Source organism: Diadema antillarum, unplaced genomic scaffold (genome assembly GCF_040938485.1).
Source record: "Diadema antillarum isolate AM-2024a unplaced genomic scaffold, OU_Dant_1.0 scf00000127, whole genome shotgun sequence".
In the NCBI taxonomy this organism is placed as follows: domain Eukaryota; kingdom Metazoa; phylum Echinodermata; class Echinoidea; order Diadematoida; family Diadematidae; genus Diadema; species Diadema antillarum.
Window position 1 is genome coordinate 1,140,370 of NW_027271016.1, and position 21,110 is coordinate 1,161,479.

At 38.1% G+C, this 21,110-nt stretch overlaps 1 protein-coding gene across 1 annotated transcript; it reads right to left on the bottom strand.

Moving 5' to 3' along the window:
* Nucleotides 1-17,812: 17,812 nt before the first annotated feature.
* On the bottom strand, nucleotides 17,813-20,547 carry LOC139720369 (uncharacterized). The gene has a single exon (XM_071631736.1). The coding sequence runs from the start codon at nucleotides 20,545-20,547 to the stop codon at nucleotides 19,093-19,095; it is 1,455 nt and encodes a 484-aa protein (XP_071487837.1). The 3' UTR covers nucleotides 17,813-19,092.
* Nucleotides 20,548-21,110: the final 563 nt, after the last annotated feature.

The following is a 21,110-nucleotide window of genomic DNA, read 5'->3' on the forward strand; positions in this document are numbered from 1 at the left end:
TTAAAGTTCACTTTTCATTTCTTGTGTTCATTGCCTCCTTTGATTTCATTCATTGATATACTTTATATGATTTTAATTTATGCTATTGCAGAGTATTTATATTATATAGAAGATATTATGCTACATCAAGCTTTCTGTGATCATTGATACTTGATAAATGACTAATGCTGATCACTGTACACTGTGATTTGTAATGGTGATTAGTCATGTATCCTCATATAAATCTTGATATATATTAGGTAATGCTAACAGTCAGGTTGATATGCCCTTCATCTTTCTTGCATCCCAAAAAATAGTGATTCCCTGAAGTTTAAAAACTCAAAGAATCCTAAGGAAAGGTGTCCTAAATTGCCAAGTCATCAGATTTTCCTTGTAAAGTCATTTTAAAATTTATAACTCAATGACAAAATTGCAGGGTAGGACTCGGGTATTCTCAACTTCTTGGCGTACCTATGCCAGGTCAAATGACAGAATCTAGCATGGTCCTTGAAGAATGACATCTTTAACCTTCTACACACTTTTTGTATTAGGCAGTGAAACTAGAAGTGGATCATACAGGCAATTAAAGCTGAAAAGGTCTATCCTCATGGGTAGGAGAAATATCTGTTCTCATAGGAGACATCTCCAGGAAGTGTTTGAGAAGTAATATGCTTGAGTGATCATTTTGTGTCTCTTCTGTTAATTGTACAGCTTTTCAGTCGCATAATTCAATGTAAACATAAACTGTGATATTAAGTAGCAATTAGAACCATCAGACAGTACTGGAAACAAAAAAAAAAAAAACATAAAAATATTGCATAGCGGTTAGTGACAATTCAAAATGAACCCTTGTGTAATTAGACGATGTATTGATACTTTATATCAAAGATCTTACCAAGGTTTTGTTCTTTTTCTTCACTCTACTTGTGGGGAAATTTAAAAAAAACCGACACAAAGACTCGAAAATGACAATCCATTCTAAAATACACACAAATGTCACTGCATGTGAATATTGCCCCATATCATGCATTGTGTTTTGTTTTGTTCTCTATTTTTTCTGTAGCTGTACAAAGATGGTCTTCTAATCAGCATCAAAACTTTATCCTCTTTCAAAAGATGAGATAAGTGCTCTGTGTGTAAAACTAACACAAGTCAATCACCATAACTATGAAAATGACCTGATGTCTGACTCTTCTTCCTACCTATAATTATGTGAGTGATGTCCCGGAGTTGTTTTGTTGGCTTCCTTTCATTTCTCTGGGTCATGAGCCATTTAGTTGCAGAGAAAAAGAGAGAGAAAGAGAGAGAGAGAGTTCAATGACCTGTATCAAATTGGTGATTACGGTGTAGATGTTGAATGGAACCCTGCTTTATACTTACATCAAAGAGATAGGATGATATAGGTATTGTAATGTTAATACGATTAACCCTATACAGAGGAACCTTGTAACAAGATAGCGAGATACCTGATATGGCGAGGTAATTTTCCAGGTCCCATTCTTTATGTGTTCTTTTGTTTTAATCTCTGCTATATGAGGTAGTTTTTGCTGGTGCCGTTCCTTTCATATTCTTTTTTTTTTTTTGGGGGGGGGGGTCTGTGATTAACAGAGGTAATTTTGAAGGTCCCTTTCCTTTCATATTCTTTTGTGTTTTTATCCCTGATGTATCAAGATATACAATATAATGAGGGAATTTCATTGGAACCAAGCAGCTCGTTACTGTACAACAAGGTTCCCCTGTAATGGGATCACTGTGACTATGTGGACAAGGTAGTGAACTCATAAACAGTGGGTCCTGGGATCAACACTCACAGTGCCTCTCATGCCTGTACCTTGCAGAGCCTTCCGGAATATCAGTGCTATCACTAACAGGCTACTAATACAGGGAAAAACATCCCTATATATTGCTTTATAGCAACAAAAAAAAAATAATAATAATGATAATGAGAAATAAAAAAATAAAACTCAGAAAAAGCATTCATTTGTCAAAACTCACCAGATACTGTCCTTTGTGAACACAATCAGATGAACTACAAATCTATCGTGCAAAAATGCCGAAATTTTGCTTACCTGTGCCATGAAAATAAATGCATACATATGTAGAGATATTGTATAAGGGCATTATAGGTTTTACTGAAGTTCCAATCATGACAACAATGTATATTTTCTTGTGATATCATTGTGACATTTTACATTGAGTCTAGGTTTTATGAAACAGTTGAAGTGTGTACTCATACAGTTATTTGTGATGTGTGACACACTTTGCTATAATGTTGTGTATGTCAACTTTGCATATCCTCTGGTAGTGTGTGACTAATTAAGAATGCTGGGTGCCGTCTTCAAAGTAAACTTCCATTTGCCTTTACTTCATCCATCCCAGCATCTATCTAATCTTCATAGGGCAGACAAGTATTACAAACGTTTTTCATGTTGAATAGTGCCCCTTGCTTGTACATATGGGCATGAGCTGTTAATATCTCTCTGTGCAGGCACTGGTAATGAAAATCATACTGATGTTCACAAGCTTTGAATTATCATTATTTACAAGTTGTCACACCAATTTGCACACGGTGCCATAATATCTTACAAGTCGCTTCTGCTTCAGGTAGTGGAATTCCAGATTTTTTTGCTCTTTTGCAGCTGTGAGACAGATACAAACAATGATCAGCTCCTCTCGTGCTCTGTCACTGTGATATGTTCATGTGTACATGTGAATCACCTTCGTACATTTTGTTCGTCACACCTTGTCAAAATTGGGAGTTATTTGTTTGACTTGTTTTGGTGCGGGCCTTTTTGCTTTTTTTTTAAACCGAAACATGCTCGTAAGCAGCTGCATGATATTATAATAGCAACAGTGTACGTTACTGTAGTTGAAAAGAAAGGGTGTCATTTTTAAGTTGTGTAGAATGCAGTGTTTGCATTTTACGGGTGGACTGAATGTATGTTAGGATGAAAAAACAAAACAACAACAACAAGAACACCAGCACGGATTCATTATTGATTAAATGTGCGATCTGTATGCTAGCAACTCAACATGCTTGTGCTGACGTTCTTGCATCACTAGTAGGCATGGTTTCTTCTTCTTTCTTTCTTTTTTGTATTGCAGCCAACCTGGAGCCATGATATGGCCAATGTGAATGTCTTGCGTGATCATGTTTGAAAGTACTATTGCCAACATGTACCAGACTGCAGTGTGTGTATATTTTGAGCAATCTATGTTGTTAAAAGAGTATTGCTGTACTGTATGGAGAAAGAATGTTATTTGTCAGAAGATGGTAAATGTGCACCCAGGCATACACATAGATGCATACAGATTGTGGGATTATACATAATGTATGAACTTATGGATGCAGCCCCACTTCAGTGGTGGATTGCAGTTTTTGTTTTTGTTTTTGTTTTTTGTTGACTGTAGAAATATGAATAGGCCAATAAACATGCATTTAATAATGGAAGCTTATGCACCAAAGGTGTTCAGCTTATTCTATTCTGTTTTGAGTGCATTGATCAAGTATCTGATTGTAAAGACAAGTGAGAAGCATTAGGTGCTAACTCCACCCCATAGATTTCTGCATGGAGTTAGCATCTTTTGCTAATTAGCTTTTAAATAGGTACTGTGTTTCGACTTCTGGAAGTACTGGTCGTGTGAGTCCTTAGAGCCCATTTGTTGTCACAACATAAGCCAAGTTTATGTTATTTTCTTTTTTAATGGTGTGAAACCCTAACTTAGTCTGCCAATTTTATTTTTCTTTCATCACTAACTTGGTAACAGGAACCCTGTAACTTTCACTACTAGCCGCCAGTGTGTATGCTGTACCTGAACTCATATTCGTGGGAGCTTTCTGTGGTTCATATCAGTTTATGTCACCATTTTTCTTCTTTCGAAGAGCAATGTTGCACGCGACGATCCTAATTTTGAGATGGAAGCACTCCAGGATTCATCTCTCACTCTTGAATTCTTGGAGCCTTTAGCTGATATCTTGAAGTGAAGTAATTGACCTGAGGCAGCCTGAACCCTTCCTTCTAATATCCAGTGTCTCTGTGAAAATTCATAATTACAAAAAACAGTGTCATCAAAATACAATGCACACTTGGGAATGTCTTCACATAATAGCAAATTATTAGCTGTGTGCATGCTAATGCAGTGGACTGCCTATTAAAACATTTCAAAGCTCTGGACACAAGTTGCACCCTCTGAGTTGTCTATGAAGTGAATGCACCTGCCCCAAAATTTTGCTGTCATGCTCATTCTAGGATGGATTTCTTGTCTGTGAAGTCATGCCAAACTCTCATCGTGTTCACCCATGCACTAAACCTCAGCAGAATCAAAACGCTTTTTTGAAGCATAATTATACATGTGCATATTTTAGCAGTCAAATTGTCCATGGATAGTACCAACAAATGTTTCAAAGATTCGTGGTCATTCAGTTCACAATATCCATGATGCAGTTTACTTCTCTAGAGCAACATTGCTGACTTCCCAGTTTGTTTGTTTCTTTCTTTCTTTCTTTCTTTCTTTCTTTGAGGAATGCAATACATGTAGGTTGAAATACCATTGTAGGCTTGGCGTAGTCAGGAATAACATTTAGATAGGAATGAGGGGCAACATTTTCTCTGAAGTCATTGCTGCCAAAGAAACCCAAGTATCATAAGCTAATATTGTGGGTCTTATCATGTGGATTAGACACTCTGATATAACTGAAGTTTCACAAACAACCAAACATCGTACTGGAGATATTGACTCCTGAGTACTGCATAACCATCTTTGTGTATGGCATCACATACAGAATGCTAAGTGGATTGATATTGAGAGGCAAGTTCTCAGGTAAGACTGAATACTTAGTAGGATGGTTTGGTTATAACAAGGTGTAACTTGATCATTTTTTTTTCCCAGAGAATTGAGTTGATCTGTTTGATTCAACAACATTTTATGAATTTTTTTTTTTCCGTTCAATGTTTTGAATCCAGGTTAGATTTATTGTAATTGTTACCATGTGTGGGGGAAGTCTTGAACAAGCCATCTGATTGTCAAAAGCCATGTGTGGTATGGTATGCCAAAATTTGAATACAGTTATGTACCAGTGGATTATCTAATGTAGTTTTACAGCATTTAGCATATTTTTTTTTTCCTCACCAAAATTTGGAAAATATGTTTTTGAAATTTAAGAAAAAAAAAAACCACACACATGCATTATGAGTATATTAGAATTGATTTAGCATCCTTAGTATGTCTAGTTCACCCACTTTTAAACAAACTAATTATTATTTTTTATTCTTTCTGGTTTTGTTTGTGCTTTGTATTAGCAAGTCTGTAATGCAAAGGTTGGCAGCCATTCAAAGGGATAGGAAGTCAGTGAGCATGCCTGTCCTGTACGTGAGCAATAGAGGGAGGCATTGACTAATCGACGTAGGTGCAGTCTCTGGTGTTGAATGCACCTCTTCCTGGAGGTGTTTAGTTACCATTACCCCCCCCCCCCCTAAAAAGAAAAGAAAAAAGATCACCGTCATCATGTTGTCATTAGCTCTTATCTACTGTAACATGTACCAGGTGTTTCAGGAAATGGTGGGACAGTATTGATGACAGACAAAAACACACAAGATGTGGGATATAGAGATATATCATTGTTGGTTTAATTTAGAAGCGCACCTCTGTTCTTCTGTGTGACCAAAGTATGTCATAAACAGTCGAAGATATGCAGCTTTCTACCGGAAATCACAACTCCGACAAATTCATATGAAAGTTATCTATAGGTAAAGGAAGTTACCCTCATTTGAAAAAGCCAGGGATATGGTAGCGTGGGGCAAAAAAGCAGAAGAGAGCTAGTAATAATGGAAATGTGTTCCATGTGCAGTTCCACTGCTGCATGCATGTTTTTGCACTGACAGACAGTGTAAACTCTTTTCTTTGGAAGCCCTCTCATGAGGGGCGAAAATGCGGTGACCAAATGGCAAGCCCCAAGTCTTTCTCTGAAAGAATAGTTCTCTCAACAAGGACTGTCACAAGAGGAAGGTTCATAAATGTCCATGAAACAATCACACATCAGTTTGATTATGTAGAGATGTAGTGATGTTTGCATTATTGAATTTGTGGCCATGATTTAGCATGTTTTATGAGGATGTTTGTAATGCTGATGACATCTGTATGCTGAATTTATTCAGTTTCATTGTTGATGCAATACACATACGTATATCTCATTGTCATAGCCATAGACTCTCCCCGTTAGGCCTTGAAATTACGTACATGTGGTTGATGTAATCTTTATTTGCCAGGATGCAAGTTGTGGTATCAGTGGTACCATAAATGTTGAGTTTTTGTAATAATGAGCAGTACTTTCAAGATAGTTATGAACACATTAAACTCTGCATACAGCATACAAGTGTTACTGTACTTTGTATAGAAGAGTTTGTGCGGTGTGAGGTGGACCGATACATAGTTTCATGATATATTCCAATGTGTGCTTATTTCACCCCTGCACACTTCGTCAGAACTGTTTCCACATGCAAGTTGTCTCATCTATAATATTCGATGGAATGAGTGTATGCATACATTGGTAGTTGCTAGGTTGGGTAAGCCTCTGATGAGCTTTAGCATCTCTTTGTCATGGAAAATATGTATGGAATATGAATGCATCATGAAAGGGGCTACTAAGTATAGAATGTCTTGTAGCTCCTTTGCCCTTGACATGAAATGACAGCATATTTTTATTTTATTTTATTTTATTTTATTATTATTATTATTATTTTTTTTTGGGGGGGGGGGAGGTGTCTGTCGTTTATTTCCCCTTCATAGTTATCTTTGCATTACTCTTGATTCTTTTGCATATCAAATTCTTGCTAGTATAGCTTATGATAGTACCATCTGTTATATATTGGGTGTAATAAACTTCTGTATAATTTGTAAAGTGATATAAATAACAAAAAAGTGTATCAGAATGATGATTTTACATGCATTAAAGGCATTAAAAACATGTCATATCTCTTGTCTATGTCTTCCTTGGTGTGATAGTGTACCATGCATATGTTTCAAGAGTGTATAATAATGATTATGATACTGTATCAGTAATAATGATGATGATGATGATGATGATGATGATTGATGATGATAATGATGATGATGATGATGATTGATGATGGTGATGATGATGATGATGATGATGATTGATGATGGTGATGATGATGATGATGATAATAATAATAGTAATAAAAACAATTACTACAAGAAGTTGTATCCCTCCCATAAAATTATCCTTGAAATGTTCAAATGAATAAGCAACTTTGTGGAATTTCTTACTGATTATTGACAAACAAAATATTCATTCATCCATTCTTTTACAACTTGTACAAAGTACATTAGATTTGTTTGGCAGATCAATGCCACATCCAGATTGGTTAGTCATTGTGCAAAATTCTTATTCTGCAAAAACATCGGTAATCTGACATTCCTTATCTTTGTTATCCATTTTATTTTTGTGTTACTTTATCTTAATTATAATTAATCTTTTTAGTTTGACTTTGGTTGTTGGGGTTTTTAGTGTCACAATCAGGTACGTCCAGTTTTTTAGTGATGTGAAAAATTTGGAGTATAGCTTAAAGGGATCGTATAGTTTAGGTTGAGACCTAACTTCAGGGATCGTATAGTTTTGGTTGAGACCTAACTTCAGGTTTCTAACATTTTCTGGTGTGATAATGAGAAACTTCTTATGAAATATGAAAGAGCATGTAATTCCATGAGGAATTCAACGTTTATTTGATGCAAATTGGTTTTGAAATGGCTGAGATATCCAAAACAGAGCGATCCTAATAAAATGTGGGGCCCACCTTTTACTACGATCGCTTTGTTTTATACCTTGTTTTTGGATGTTTCAGCCATTCCAAACCCAATTTTCATCTAATAAACTTTGAATTCCTCTTAAAATGGTATGCTCTGTACTATTTCATAAGTGTTTTGTTGGTAAAATGTATCTCGCAAAAAAAAGTTACAAGCTCAATTCTCATCTCCACCAATACTGTACCATCCCTTTAAGTGTAGGTGTCCGTACAAGTTGTTTTTTAGACTGGATGTAATCAATACACGTACATGATTTGAGACGGTGTGCACGACTATCGATATGCAATTCGCGGTGTCGCTCGAGGAGTTCGTGGCAAAACATCAAAAGCAATCCAGAACAATACATGTATTTCATTAAGTTGATTAGGGCCATCATTGTATAAATACTGCACGTTTGGAATCTGTTTGCAGTAGCTGTTGGCCTCGTCGTATGTTTGTGAATACAGGTATCCCAAATCATACTCCGTTTGTCTAATCTCTGGATACATCCCCCGGTTACATCCGAACCGAGTGTCTTAATGGCGGTAAATTTCTGTGTGGGACCAGGAAGGAAAGCCATCAGTTGGGTTATTGTGGAGCGGGCCGGAAGGCGCGCAGGAACCTCTCTTCTTCCGCAGAACGTTATTTAGCTGGTGATTATATTGGTCCGGGGAGATGATTGGTCCCCATTAATTTTCTCAGTCGCTCTACATATATGGCAAGCAAACGAGGTATAACAGATAACGTTCACATTTTGTCTCAAATAAATGCATCAATCTCTCACTCATTCATGAACACAGCTACGGCTGTTGCTTTTTAATTTCTCCCTGCTCTCTCTCTCTCTCTCTTTCTCTATCTCTCTTTATTTCTCTTAGGCCACCAAAAATCAACCAACCAACCAACAAACAACCCCCCCCCAAAAAAAAAACCAACAAAACAAAACACGATGCTGTAGCGAGCAATCATATGTAATAGCCCAACCTTCTTACCAATTAATCAACCAGAATCTACACATAACAATATCATTTATACGCATAAACAAATACAAAACCAAGGTCAGTATAATCGGTTATTACTGTCGTAACTGCCGGTGATTTGCACCAACAGAGGCTATATTGTCACTATTCACGGAAATCCTCAGAAAATTAATCTAAAATCAGATGCAACGTTTCGGATTTCTTTGCAAGCATGTTAATGAATTATCACTTCTGTTCTTTACCATATATGAGTTGTTATTGACATTCCGTACATAAACACAAACAGCTAGACACCCATTGGTCATAGGTATAGCTACGAGAACGAACTTCCAAATACATTGTACAGTGTTCAATTAGCGTATAGAAAAACCGATAGAAGCTCACGTTTGATATTGGGCATAAATCCTCGTATCAAACGTACCCGTATATGGTACAACTTATTTTGGTCTTTAATGTAGACCTATACCTTTTAATCTAAAATGCGTTACTATGCTCCTTGTGTATGAATATACTCTGAATACAACGTTCTTGAATTTCAAATGATGCTGCGGTGACATCACATTATTTTTTGCCTCATCCGCCACCCACCTTCCAAGCGTCTTCTTCCCTTGCAGGTTGGTTGATCAATACGCACCTCAGCCTCCCACACACACAAACACACACGTAATCTGTGATTGTGGACGTGCAAATAATAACGACTGCCAGTTGAGTGTTTGATAGCAAGAATGCACTTCGACTATTTTTTTTTTCTGAAAGGAGATGAAACGGAAGAGAACCGAGTAGCAATTTCCACTCGCGAGCAAAAGAGAGAACACTAAAACCATGAAACCAGATCATATAGGCCTACACTTAGAGCCCTTCACTATTTAACCTTGACAGTAATATGTCAAATTTCCTGCCAAAGCTGTCAAAGAAATTTCGAAATGCCTCATGTTAGAGGCCATACATGTTTTCTACTTTGATCCATCAAGCCCTGAGCAATCTTTGCTGTAGTGACTTTTGGCACAATTTCGGGATTGCTTCTTCTTCCTTTTTTTTTTTCATTTACCAATTTAAGAGAGCATAACGAGAATTTTTATCTTCTTGAATGTTTGCTAAAGTTTAGAATCAGTACTGTTGCCAGAACAAACAACTGTGTTTAAACAATAAAGGGCTTTGGAAATAAAAACGTAATGCTCTACCATGCAAAACTAGTTGCAAGGAATGGTAAGAACTATTGCAGTAAAAACATGCACAACCAAAACACAGAAATGAGATTTCAGGGACAAGACGCCACCATATAATCCATCAGCAAATCTATACAGCCCGCACTCTAACGCAACTAGATCTATCACTGGCTCAGTCTTTGAATCTCGACAGTAAAATAGAAACATGCATAACAAACAAAAGCACTAACTACAAACTGTAATAGTTTGAAATCTTTGAACCCGTAAAGTGAGCTTTCCGTAAAGAGCAACAACCTCGGAGTTTGAATCACCGCTCCTTCTAGTTGTGAAATGAGATTTGAGGTTAAACGCAGAGGCACTCCCCCCCCCCCCCTCTATTTCTGTCTCTCCACTCTCTTCCAAAGCTCCCTCCATCTCTCTCTCGTTTGTTGTCATAGGACTTTACCAGACTCATCTCCACTTGTCACGGAGACAATGCACTTTGCAGATTGTGTTGTCTTGGCTTAAAGGGGTGGTATACTAGTAGTTTTGGTTGAAATTGGGCTTCTGGTTTCCAACTTGTTTTGTGAGATATTGAAAAACCTCGTGTGACATATAAGAACGCACAATTCTAAGAGAAATTCAAAGTTTATTTGATTAAAATTAGTTCGTAAATGGCCGAGATATCCGGAAACAGAGGTAATAGTAAAATGAGGGACTCACTTTTTATAAGGTCCATTTTTTACTTTGTTTTTCAATGTTTTAACCATTCCAAAACCTATATTCATTAAAAAAAACCTTTTAAATTCCTCTCAGAATTGTATGCTCTTCCATATTTCATAGGTGGTTTTCATTATCTCGTAAAAAGTTAAAATATGTACCCCCCCCCCTTAACCAAAACTATACCGTCCTCTTAAAGGGATAGTAGTTCAAAATTGGTTAAGGTGGTGATGTGACAGAGCACAAAATTCTAAAAGGAATTCAAAGTTCATATGATGAAAATTGGCCTTGAAATTACTGAGATATCAAAAAACAACAACAACAAGGTACTCCTTATAAAATACGGGATCCATCATTTATTTTTATTAGAACCACGACCAAAAACTATACCATTCTTTTAAGACTCAATAAAAAGACAAGACAGAGAGAGGAAAAACAAGAGCAAATGCCCAAACCATCATGACATGCCTACGCTTCCTGTTTAAAAGGAAACTCCGTCCCATTTTCGTAGTGACTTCTCTACGACGAGAATACATCAAACTTACACGTATGATAGATAATGCCCCATGAAATATCGGGAGTTCTCACAACTTCGAAAAGTTCTTGGAATATCATTAACAGTCACGTGATATTTTGTTATGCAAGATGGTCGAGATGATGTCGACAATACTTCATAGATGTCCTATTGATTAGTTATACAGGAAATATAATTTTGTTCTTTCTATCGATAATTCGTCTACTATGATATCTCTGGGGCCAATAGGAGCCAGAACTTTCTATCTACGAACTATGAACTTCAAACTCTTACCTCTTACATCAACAAAGTCAACGCCACTCAGTCTTTGAAAATTTAAAAAGGGTTAATGCAAAAAACAAACAAAACAACAACAACGACAACAACAGCAGCAACAACAGGAGAATATACTTTTCTTGAATTCATGTTAGGAGATAATCATAATAAAAACTTGTGCAGCAGCCGTTGAATTTTGTGCCCAATATCACAATGACGGGATACCGCATAGAACTAGACACTTTGCTGCACGTCTCTTCTGTTTTTGACCGACTGTATTGAATTTGTCACCGCTTTGGTTGATGAAAGGTGAACTTGAACAGGGACTGGATTTTGGCTTTAATGTCTGGATTTCCTATATTTCCTTCATGTAGTCCTATTGTACGACAATGTTCGCGGTCATTTTTGAGGGCATGAAGTCATATCGAAAGATATCATGTCTCCTTCCGTCTGCCTTATGCAAACATAGAAATCTCTCCAGGAAAAAAAATTCTCCCCAGACACACCGACTGACAGCCATAAAACACAGTCAAAACAAATACTCACACAAGAAACTCCACAAAACACACACGTACAAAATGAGCAACCACAAATAACTTTTCCTAAAACTTATACAGGTATGACAAAAACAACACCAATTACCTTCAACATGATTCGACGATTTCTATAAAAAAAAAAAAACACGTGTCACACAAAATCTTATGTTTCATGCTGAATATGCAGCTTTTTCGTGCCACAAACCACTATGAGTCTCTCGGAGACTAACTCCGTCGTAAGAACTCGTCATCACTTTATTCAAATTCGAATGAAAAGCTACATCACTTTCAAATCGACTTTAACAGTAAACAGTAAAGTCAAACAAACAGAGACTTTAATTTTCGTGAATATCGTACCACAACTGAAGTTTAAGGAATTGCGAATATTTTGCATTGCTAGGTGCATTTGTAACCGCCATCACTGTGTTGTGTAAAGTCAAGAATCTTATCTGAGATTGTGGTGTTAAAATTTTTATCTCAATACAAAATATATACTTCGTGATTCCCAACACCAAATTCAGGTGAATTTCCAATACCAGATGAGCTTCTACTCCAGCACAAGAAACTGTAATTGTTTTCTACAACTTTCGCTCAATATCCGATTTTTATGACACTGCTTTCATTCTGTCATTTTTACGGTATTCAGTAAGCCAACCGTAACCATAGTAACGTGGACCTACATCTGACTTCAAAACCTCCTACAACTCGTTGGTTAACCGGAAGGAAAAAAGAAAACAACAAAGACAAAGCAAAATGGGCTAACACATTTTGCTGAAACTCATGTTAATAGGCTTATTGAAAATTGATTATGCTTTGATGCGTTTCACTGGAAAAAAAATCTTCATCATTGGAACACAAGAAGTGACTTTTAGAAATGTTTTTGTTCTAGCTTATGTTAAAATGCTTTAAAAAAGAAAGCAAATCATACATAAATCTGTCTCTAGTGACATTTTGATCTAGATTATTAAGAAAGAATCTATATTTTTGAATGCAACAGTGAATGGGTTAAGAGAAGGATCTGACGTCGAAGGATATAACAGATTCAATGTCGATAACATCTTATCGAAAACTGAGTGACATCCAAAATAATGTCCAGTTCCTAATGAAATCTAATTTCCATGCTGGCTCTGAGACATGATGCACAGATTATATAGAAGAGACTAGCTTTTTATACTAAATATACTGGTTATAAAAAGCTGCAGATTGGAAACATTTCCGTATAAGGCTGCCACGTCCGGCGTGATCTTCAAAGCAGAGCAATAGAGAAGATGACCAAATTTTCTACTTGAGTCTTCTGTAAACGGAAGTGTTTGGTACCACCCCGCTGGGACCGACTCGCAATCTCAAACTCCCAGGTGTCTTAGTTGACATTCACTTTCCCACTTTTGTGACAGACTTTGGGGGGGGGAGGGAATGATTGCAACTTTACAGGCACCGATACGTCAAAGAGAGTTTTAATTTTAACTGCTCGTCACACTATTCTTGTCTGAGTATATTCGTTAAAGTTGCCACGCATGTTCTCGTTTCACTTTATATAGATTCACGCAGGTAGTTGACTCCAATAGGTGGACAGATTAACGCATGGCTGTTGACTCCAACAGGCGGACGAAAGAGAACGATTGAGCTGAGAAAAGAACCATCAGCTCTAACTATTCTCTCCACTCGAGAAATAGTGACAATTTGGTTAATTTCTCGCAGGTGAAATAAGAGGAAAAACAAACAAAATGAAAGAAATGAAGAAAATCATCGACAAATAGTATGCTACAATAAAGGTGCAAATATAAACAAAGGCATATAAGTGGTCAAGCAATGGACGTTAAAACAACAACAGCACTTACATGCACTTTATTTGGACGTTTCAAAGGCCAGCAAAATGACTCTTGTAACTTACAATTGAAAAGTGACTATTTTGCCTTTAATGTTGTGTTCATTTATGCATGACATAACAGCTGATTTTTGTTTTCACGTACAAGTTAGTCAATCAATGTAGGTACACCTCTGCTACACTAGTTTGGTCAAAACTTACTCGGTCCTGTGAAGTTACGCCATTGTGATTAAGGTTATTTTGATTTTATGCCTATACATATCATTTAACAGGAATTTTCATATTTAATGTATACAGTATTCAAAATATAATGGACTGATGATGAGTGCTGGTTTGTTTGTATGTTTGTGTGCGTGTTTGTGTGTGTAAGCGCGTGTGTGTGTGTGGGTGTGTGTGTGTGTGTGTGTGAGCGTGTGTGTGTGTGTGTGTGTGTTTGCGTGCACGCGCTTCATACAAACAAGAAATGAATCACAGATACAACCAGCATCCAGACAATACTACAGGATTGATCACAAGACTAAAGACCTATAAACACCAGGACAAAAAAAAAAAAAAAATGAAAATGATTTAAGTTGTTTACGTTATGAAACTCGAACATTTTCGCATCATAAAACATGGCCAAAATGCTAAGATTGGATCCTCAAATGTTTTTTAGTTATGGTCTTGATTGCTCTGCGTCCTCCAACCCGCCTCTTTCTGTCCTCCCTGAGCTTACGGATATCGATTTCTGAATACTATACACTCTGGCAGTGATGGAAACGGATCAAATGTCTATCAAAACAGTTCATGCCTTGCTCTCAGAGCCCAACATTCATGTGTGTTTCCTTTGTTCGAACGGGCACACTGATTTTAGCCGAACGGCATGTGTCAATTATGAGGCACTTCCCTAAGCAAAATGATAATAATGCTAACAAACAATGTCTAGATTGGTCGTGATATCCGTACTATATCCAGAAACATGGACTCGAGCATGTACACACGTTTGAATAAGAGCTTGTGTTTGAGTTTTGCACAAAATTCCTGTTGGCACAACAAGCATTGAGTTACTTATTGTTTAAGCGCTGGAAATATTCATTCCGTATTCAATACAAAAGATGAAAATGTAATGCCTACTATTTTATCACATTGTAGTATAGTTTTGGTTATGATAGGTCTGGGCCCTGTTTTATGAAGAGTAAAATTGATTATGTAGTTGATTTCTTTGGTAAGTCTATGGCAGCTTGTGTGGTAAGGAAATTTATAATCGATTATATCTTTTGATAAAACGGAGTCCTGATAATACTATGGTAACAGCAACTAAAGCACAAGCCATGATCAATTTTGCAAATTTGATAACTGCATTATGTTTATGAGTGGAAGGATTTCGTGGAATTGGAAAGTGATTTCGCAAGATGGGTGTCAGTAAAGGAATCGTTTTCATCGAAATCGATGTCAAACTCTCTCTCTCCACACACACACACACACACACACACACACACACACGCACACACACGCACACACAAAAAAATATATATATTTATATGCTGCATTGCATCGAGCAGTACTACAGCAGAACTTGGCATAACCTTTGTAGCATGTATATATATATATATATATATATATATATATATATATATATATATATATGTATATATATATATATATATATATATATATATATATATATATATAATATATCACATGATCACTCTTATCCCATCACAGATAGCCCAAGACAAATCAGGAAACACACACACGTCTGCTTAGCAGGTAACTACTTTATTAAGTTTAGTTATTATGTGGTATAGTTTTGTTTGATATTTTTATTGTATGATATGTCTGTATGTAATACCCATTATTATATATTTACTTGCAGTAATACATTGTTGAATGTTTTGCAATTGCTGAATATGTTGCCAAGTATGCCCTGGAGCTGTTAACTCATGCTGAAATTGTATTCAATGTATTATATTCATTACTCCATAATATGATCTGTTATGCTCAAAACATCTATTTCATTTCATAAACAGACATAAAGCTGAAAAAGACCGAAGGTCGAAAGCTTCCCACCAGCCGACATCCTGCAACATCTTCATGTCCTCCTTATTGTTTCGATTATATTCTTCCTAAGGTGACAGAGGCTTACGGTACGAGCATCAGCATCATCCCACTATATATATATATATATATATATATATATATATATATATATATATATATATATATATAGGCCTGTATAAGCTTTAATGAGAGAATGGCTACACGGGACATTAACTTCCGGCGTGAGATTTTGCAATATGCCTGATTCTATACCATTTGGGAAGTTCCTAAATACAACGTAGTTTCTATTACTGGCATGCCTTCTTTGATATACACAGTAGATAATCGCTCCGGACATGCTATCACATTGCTTTTGAACAACGCTCCTGTGTCATCACTCAGCACAAACTGAGCACAAACTCAGCACAAACAAGGAAATTCACGGTCACAGAAATTACCAAATCTATTCTTTTTGCAATGTTACATAAGCAGTATATTTGTTTCATAACGAGTGGCAGAAATTCAGTGTTGCCTTATACCCAAAGTTTTACCTTTACAGTAGGATCCAGAACAAGACACCGTGAGGTATGACATTATTCCGATGATTGGTATTTGAACATGCGAATCTTCACTATTTCTTACGTAGCAGTTCAATCAGACAATACAATTGAGAAAGAGTGCTGTAGCAGGGCCCAGCATTTCCCACGGCTTACACTTTTACTATCCTGTTGCACGTTTTATGTACATACCTGCCATAACACTGTACACGATAATACTCATGCTGATGATCTGTTATAGGAACATCGAATTGTACATTGTATCTGAACAAATTCAAAGCTAGGATCATGCATGTATACACACATTTCTCGAATCCGCAAAAATTAACTTCGTTTTGTTATCATTATGCGACATTGATTCCATTCTCCAGACTAATAATACGTAATTTATGGTCTTCTTCATGCAGGGTTTAGCCTCTTCAGTGTTACCACCGCTCTACCAGCAGGCCCTACCATACTCTATTACCCTATAGCGTTGCCAGGTACCCATTTATACACCTGGGTCGAGAGGTTAGGGACATGCATAATGGGCAAAAAAAAAAGTCTTATCTAAGGACGTGGACTCTTGACGGGATTTGAACTTCGAAATTTCGACTGAAAGTCAAGAGTCTTATACACTATGCCACAGTGTCCAACAGCTACTTCTTTATTTACTGAAATCACCACTTATTTTGCACTTACTGTACAGCTAGATAGTCTAACAAGCGCAGTGCCGTAATTTGATTTCTACTTGTTTTCTCTTTATAAATTGCAATGATTTAACTATAAAAAATATGGAGATGGAAACAACCTTGACTCTCGTGTCGAGGTGTTTTACGCAAGCACCTGAAATATATTCTAAGCTCGATGAGTCACTTTAGATTCCATTTCTACATCTCACAAACCTTGATAAGCATTTCCAGCTTCACGTATCACTCATGCTGCAGCGAGTAGTGAACTCTTCTGTGTGATTACAGCGACGTAGGCTTCACTCTGATAGGCTTTCATACATTTACATAATTCATATACCTGAATACTAAACTGCTGCTCAAGTACACTACATCTACCATTTTCCTATAATGTTTAACATTTATATAATTTCTACAGCTTCGCCAAGTACAATACCCGTCACAAGGATACCCCTAAAGCTCACCATAGCAGTGTCAATTCTTCACTTTACACCTTAGTCAATCCCAATGCATGTACCGCCAGTCGGTATTGATGAGATCTAACTCATGGGATAAGTACGGCTACTACAGTACCTGACTACAAAATGTAATTGCATTCCTGGAAACTTCGCTTCTGCAAGATCTTATTGTCTGCAAGATCTCATGTTTTCAGTGCCACGTACATGAAGGCGCGAGATCAAGTTTGAAGGAAAAGGCCGACAAAAGAAAATCAGGCTTCTTAAAAAAAACAAATGAAATGTTGTACAGCGTTAATTATTACAGTACATTTAAATAGCCATGATTTCGCTGCTGATTGACAGTTGCAAAGGCGCTAACTGCGGCAATTGTAGTAAAAAAAAACCCTCTCTGATAGAAGACCCTGGATTGTATTTAGATGACAACAAATCACCCCAGCAACTCACGATACAATGTTAACTTAAAGAGGACGCACCATTGTTACTCTTTGTTACATCATGGACGTTTGTATTAGCATGGACCCTACCCATGGTATTAGGGTCCATGGTTACATCGAGACGTCTACGGAATAAGTAAAAATGCTTATAAACTTGCTGCAATATGTGGGAATGATTCCGAATGACGGCTGGATGAAATCCTAACAAGGTGCAAATCTTTAAACACTGTATTAACATAGGATCTCTCTCTTGAAAATTTAAAAGGAATAATGACTTTTTTCCCCGTACGTTTTGCATCAAATATAAGACCGACTTTTTTATAGTTCACATAAAATACTTCCGCAAGCATTGCTGTTATACTTCTTATGTATTCGACCTTCAGAACTCATTCGAAAACAGTTCACGCAAAAAGTTCAAACGAGGAAAGAGTGATTAAAAAGTACTACACGGTGTATTATATCATCATGGGCCTATTTCACGTGTGGACATCTATCGCTCGTAAATCAATTCATGCATCTGTTTCGGACCTGTTTCAGTCAGAAGGGTCTCAAGGAGCATTTTGAACATGCTTTCCTGCTTTGATACAGTCATGTAAACCGACAGCGGCCAGCTAGCGCTTAGAAAACTCCATGCACGGAATATAACTCTCTTAAATCAAGAAAAATCCATGTGACGTTGCAGTGTATATTCAGAAATGAGCACTTTCATTTGCGAAATACAAGTACTTTACGAGAAAAAGCTAATAATTCGGCAGGTTGACTGTGATTTGTCATCTAGTTTTTCCCATGGATGTCTTACCATTCAGCAACTTTACATGCGTGGCCACAAAGGTTTGCTTCAGAACTACCAATTTTGTGACGCTAAATTCGTCATGTTTTAGGTTTGCTGCTCCCCATCATTGTGTTCATTTAAAGGCAGCTGAGTCTGAAAAGGCCCCTCAGCTAATTGAATACGACTGAAAATGAGGGAACCGGTTCTTTTGTAAGTGACGATCCACGATTACACAAACGTCATTGGCCAAATATCTGAATGTACTAGTACTCATTAAGGTGCACATAATCATGTGGCTTGGGCAGTTGTGATGATGTGATCAAAGAAAGACCTCCGTCAATATGTGCTTATTAGGTTCATGATATTTTGTGCTCTTTAACTACATAATTTTGTTTAATACGAAATTGTGTTACTTTTTTACTTCGGCGTAGACGGGTGTGTCATTAACTGGAGAAAGATCGCTTTCTCCTGTCAGATCGTTCATATACTGGTCCATACTGACATCGGGAATAGATCTCATATCCATATATTCCGACATCGTTGTATTATCCTCGAAGTTCACGTTGTCGTCGACGATGCATGCATAGCTGTCGCCTTCACAAATCGACGTCGTTAGTGACTTGACGGAGTGCCGGTCAGCCGTGGCACTGTTGCACAGATTTTCGATGGAGCCAGGCATGTCCCAGCTCTTTCTGTTCCTCAGAGAGATCTTTCTTGGGGGTTTCTCGGGCTTGGTGTACAACGTCGACAGGCTACTTGCCGACTTCATGCCCCTGTACGTTCGAGCTGTCGACGCCGACGACGTGGTATTCGGTGCACGACTGACTTGGGATACCGTGTGCGATTTTGTCCGAAATTGTCGACTGTCCTTGAAGTCATCGGAGTCGATATTTTCGTAAGGGTTAGGAGGTTGATCAGGGGTTCTAGCCGTCGCCTGCCTCCAGAATTCGGATTCGGACGCACCACTTCCTCCGTAAGTCTCCCGTCGCGGAACGTAGTGTCTCGGTGAGTATCTCGCGCCGCCGTCCAACGTACTGGCCTTTTTCAGCTTGTCAGGTATAGCGTACATGGGAATACTAGACGAATGACCGCGAATTATGTCAGGATTTTGATCGAGGAATATTGCCTGGTCGTATGGTTGGCAGTCTGATTCAGTAAGGCGAGCTGCGCTCGGGCGGTAATTTGGTCTTCGCTTATCGCGTCGAAACAAGAAACAGTAAGATCGGTTTGACTTTGACTTGGCGAGAAAAAGAATGATAATGAACAACACCGCGATTACGAAGAGTAATGCAACGATCACTGAGATGATGATGGTGTTGAGAGCTGCCTGACCTTGCGGTGATGCCGTGATCGTATGGTCCCGACTTGTCACCATTTGTGTTGTCACCGTCTCGCTCGAGGAAGTCAGTTGATGGACGTGAAGTGTTCCAGCTCCCTGAACCGTGAGACCGAGTAAGCTGCGCGCAGTACAAACAACAAGTAGGTTATCATCAGACATTTCCGCATCCAAGATTCTCATGTTCTGCTTCATGAAGCCCTTTTCTCTTTGGCCCAGATCAACTTGGTTGCCGTCCTTAAACAGCGACCACGAGAAGCTGATGATTTCATCCCCGGATGCTCGCGCAGTAGCGTCACATGAAAACCGCGCTGTTTGCCCCACCATGACATCGTTGATGAATGGCGTCACGCCGAGATTCATGGCAGTCGCGGCGACTTCGCCGAAGGAACACGTTTCTGTCATTCCCGTGGTCGACGATTCCACTGAACATTCGAAGTTATTCAGCTGGACGATGGCATCCAGGGTCTGACGGCTGACGATGCTCTCGCCCAGCGAGAAATCGGGCGTCACGTTCACCCCAGCCATCGTAATCCGAGCAGTGGCGTCCGAAGCTTCACCCGATGGCAAGCTGCAATTGAGATCAACAGTGAGTCCCGTATCAATTGGTACCGTGACATACTTGCACAATGGACGAGCCATGGGCTCTAATACGGTCAATTCCAACGATCCCAATGTATGACTCCCTACAGAAGTTTCATACCTGCATTCATAATCTCCGCTGTCTGCCAACACCAAGTTCTTTATATGCAGAGTAAAGCTCGCCTCGTCTTCATCTGTCAAGATGGTATATTTGGTCGCGTCGGCTGGGCTAAACAGGTACCCATTTCGACTGATGTAGCGCAAGGTAGGAGTCACTTTCAACCAGATGACAGAGTAAGAACTCAAATAACGAACGTCACAGTCAAAAGAAATAGTGCCACCGACTGATGCTGTGGTATCAACGAAATTCTCCACCAGTTCAGGTAACTGTCCGTACACAACTCTGAAGATACAAGCAATGCTAAACAGACACAATAATCGGCATGCAGACGGCATCATTCTCTGTTTGGAGACTGCCTTCTTTTACTGAAATATAGGGAAAGCTTCAC

Excerpts from the sequence above, each read along its gene's own strand:
- LOC139720369 (XM_071631736.1), bottom strand. The coding sequence starts at position 20,547 with ATGGCTGGGGTGAACGTGACGCCCGATTTCTCGCTGGGCGAGAGCATC.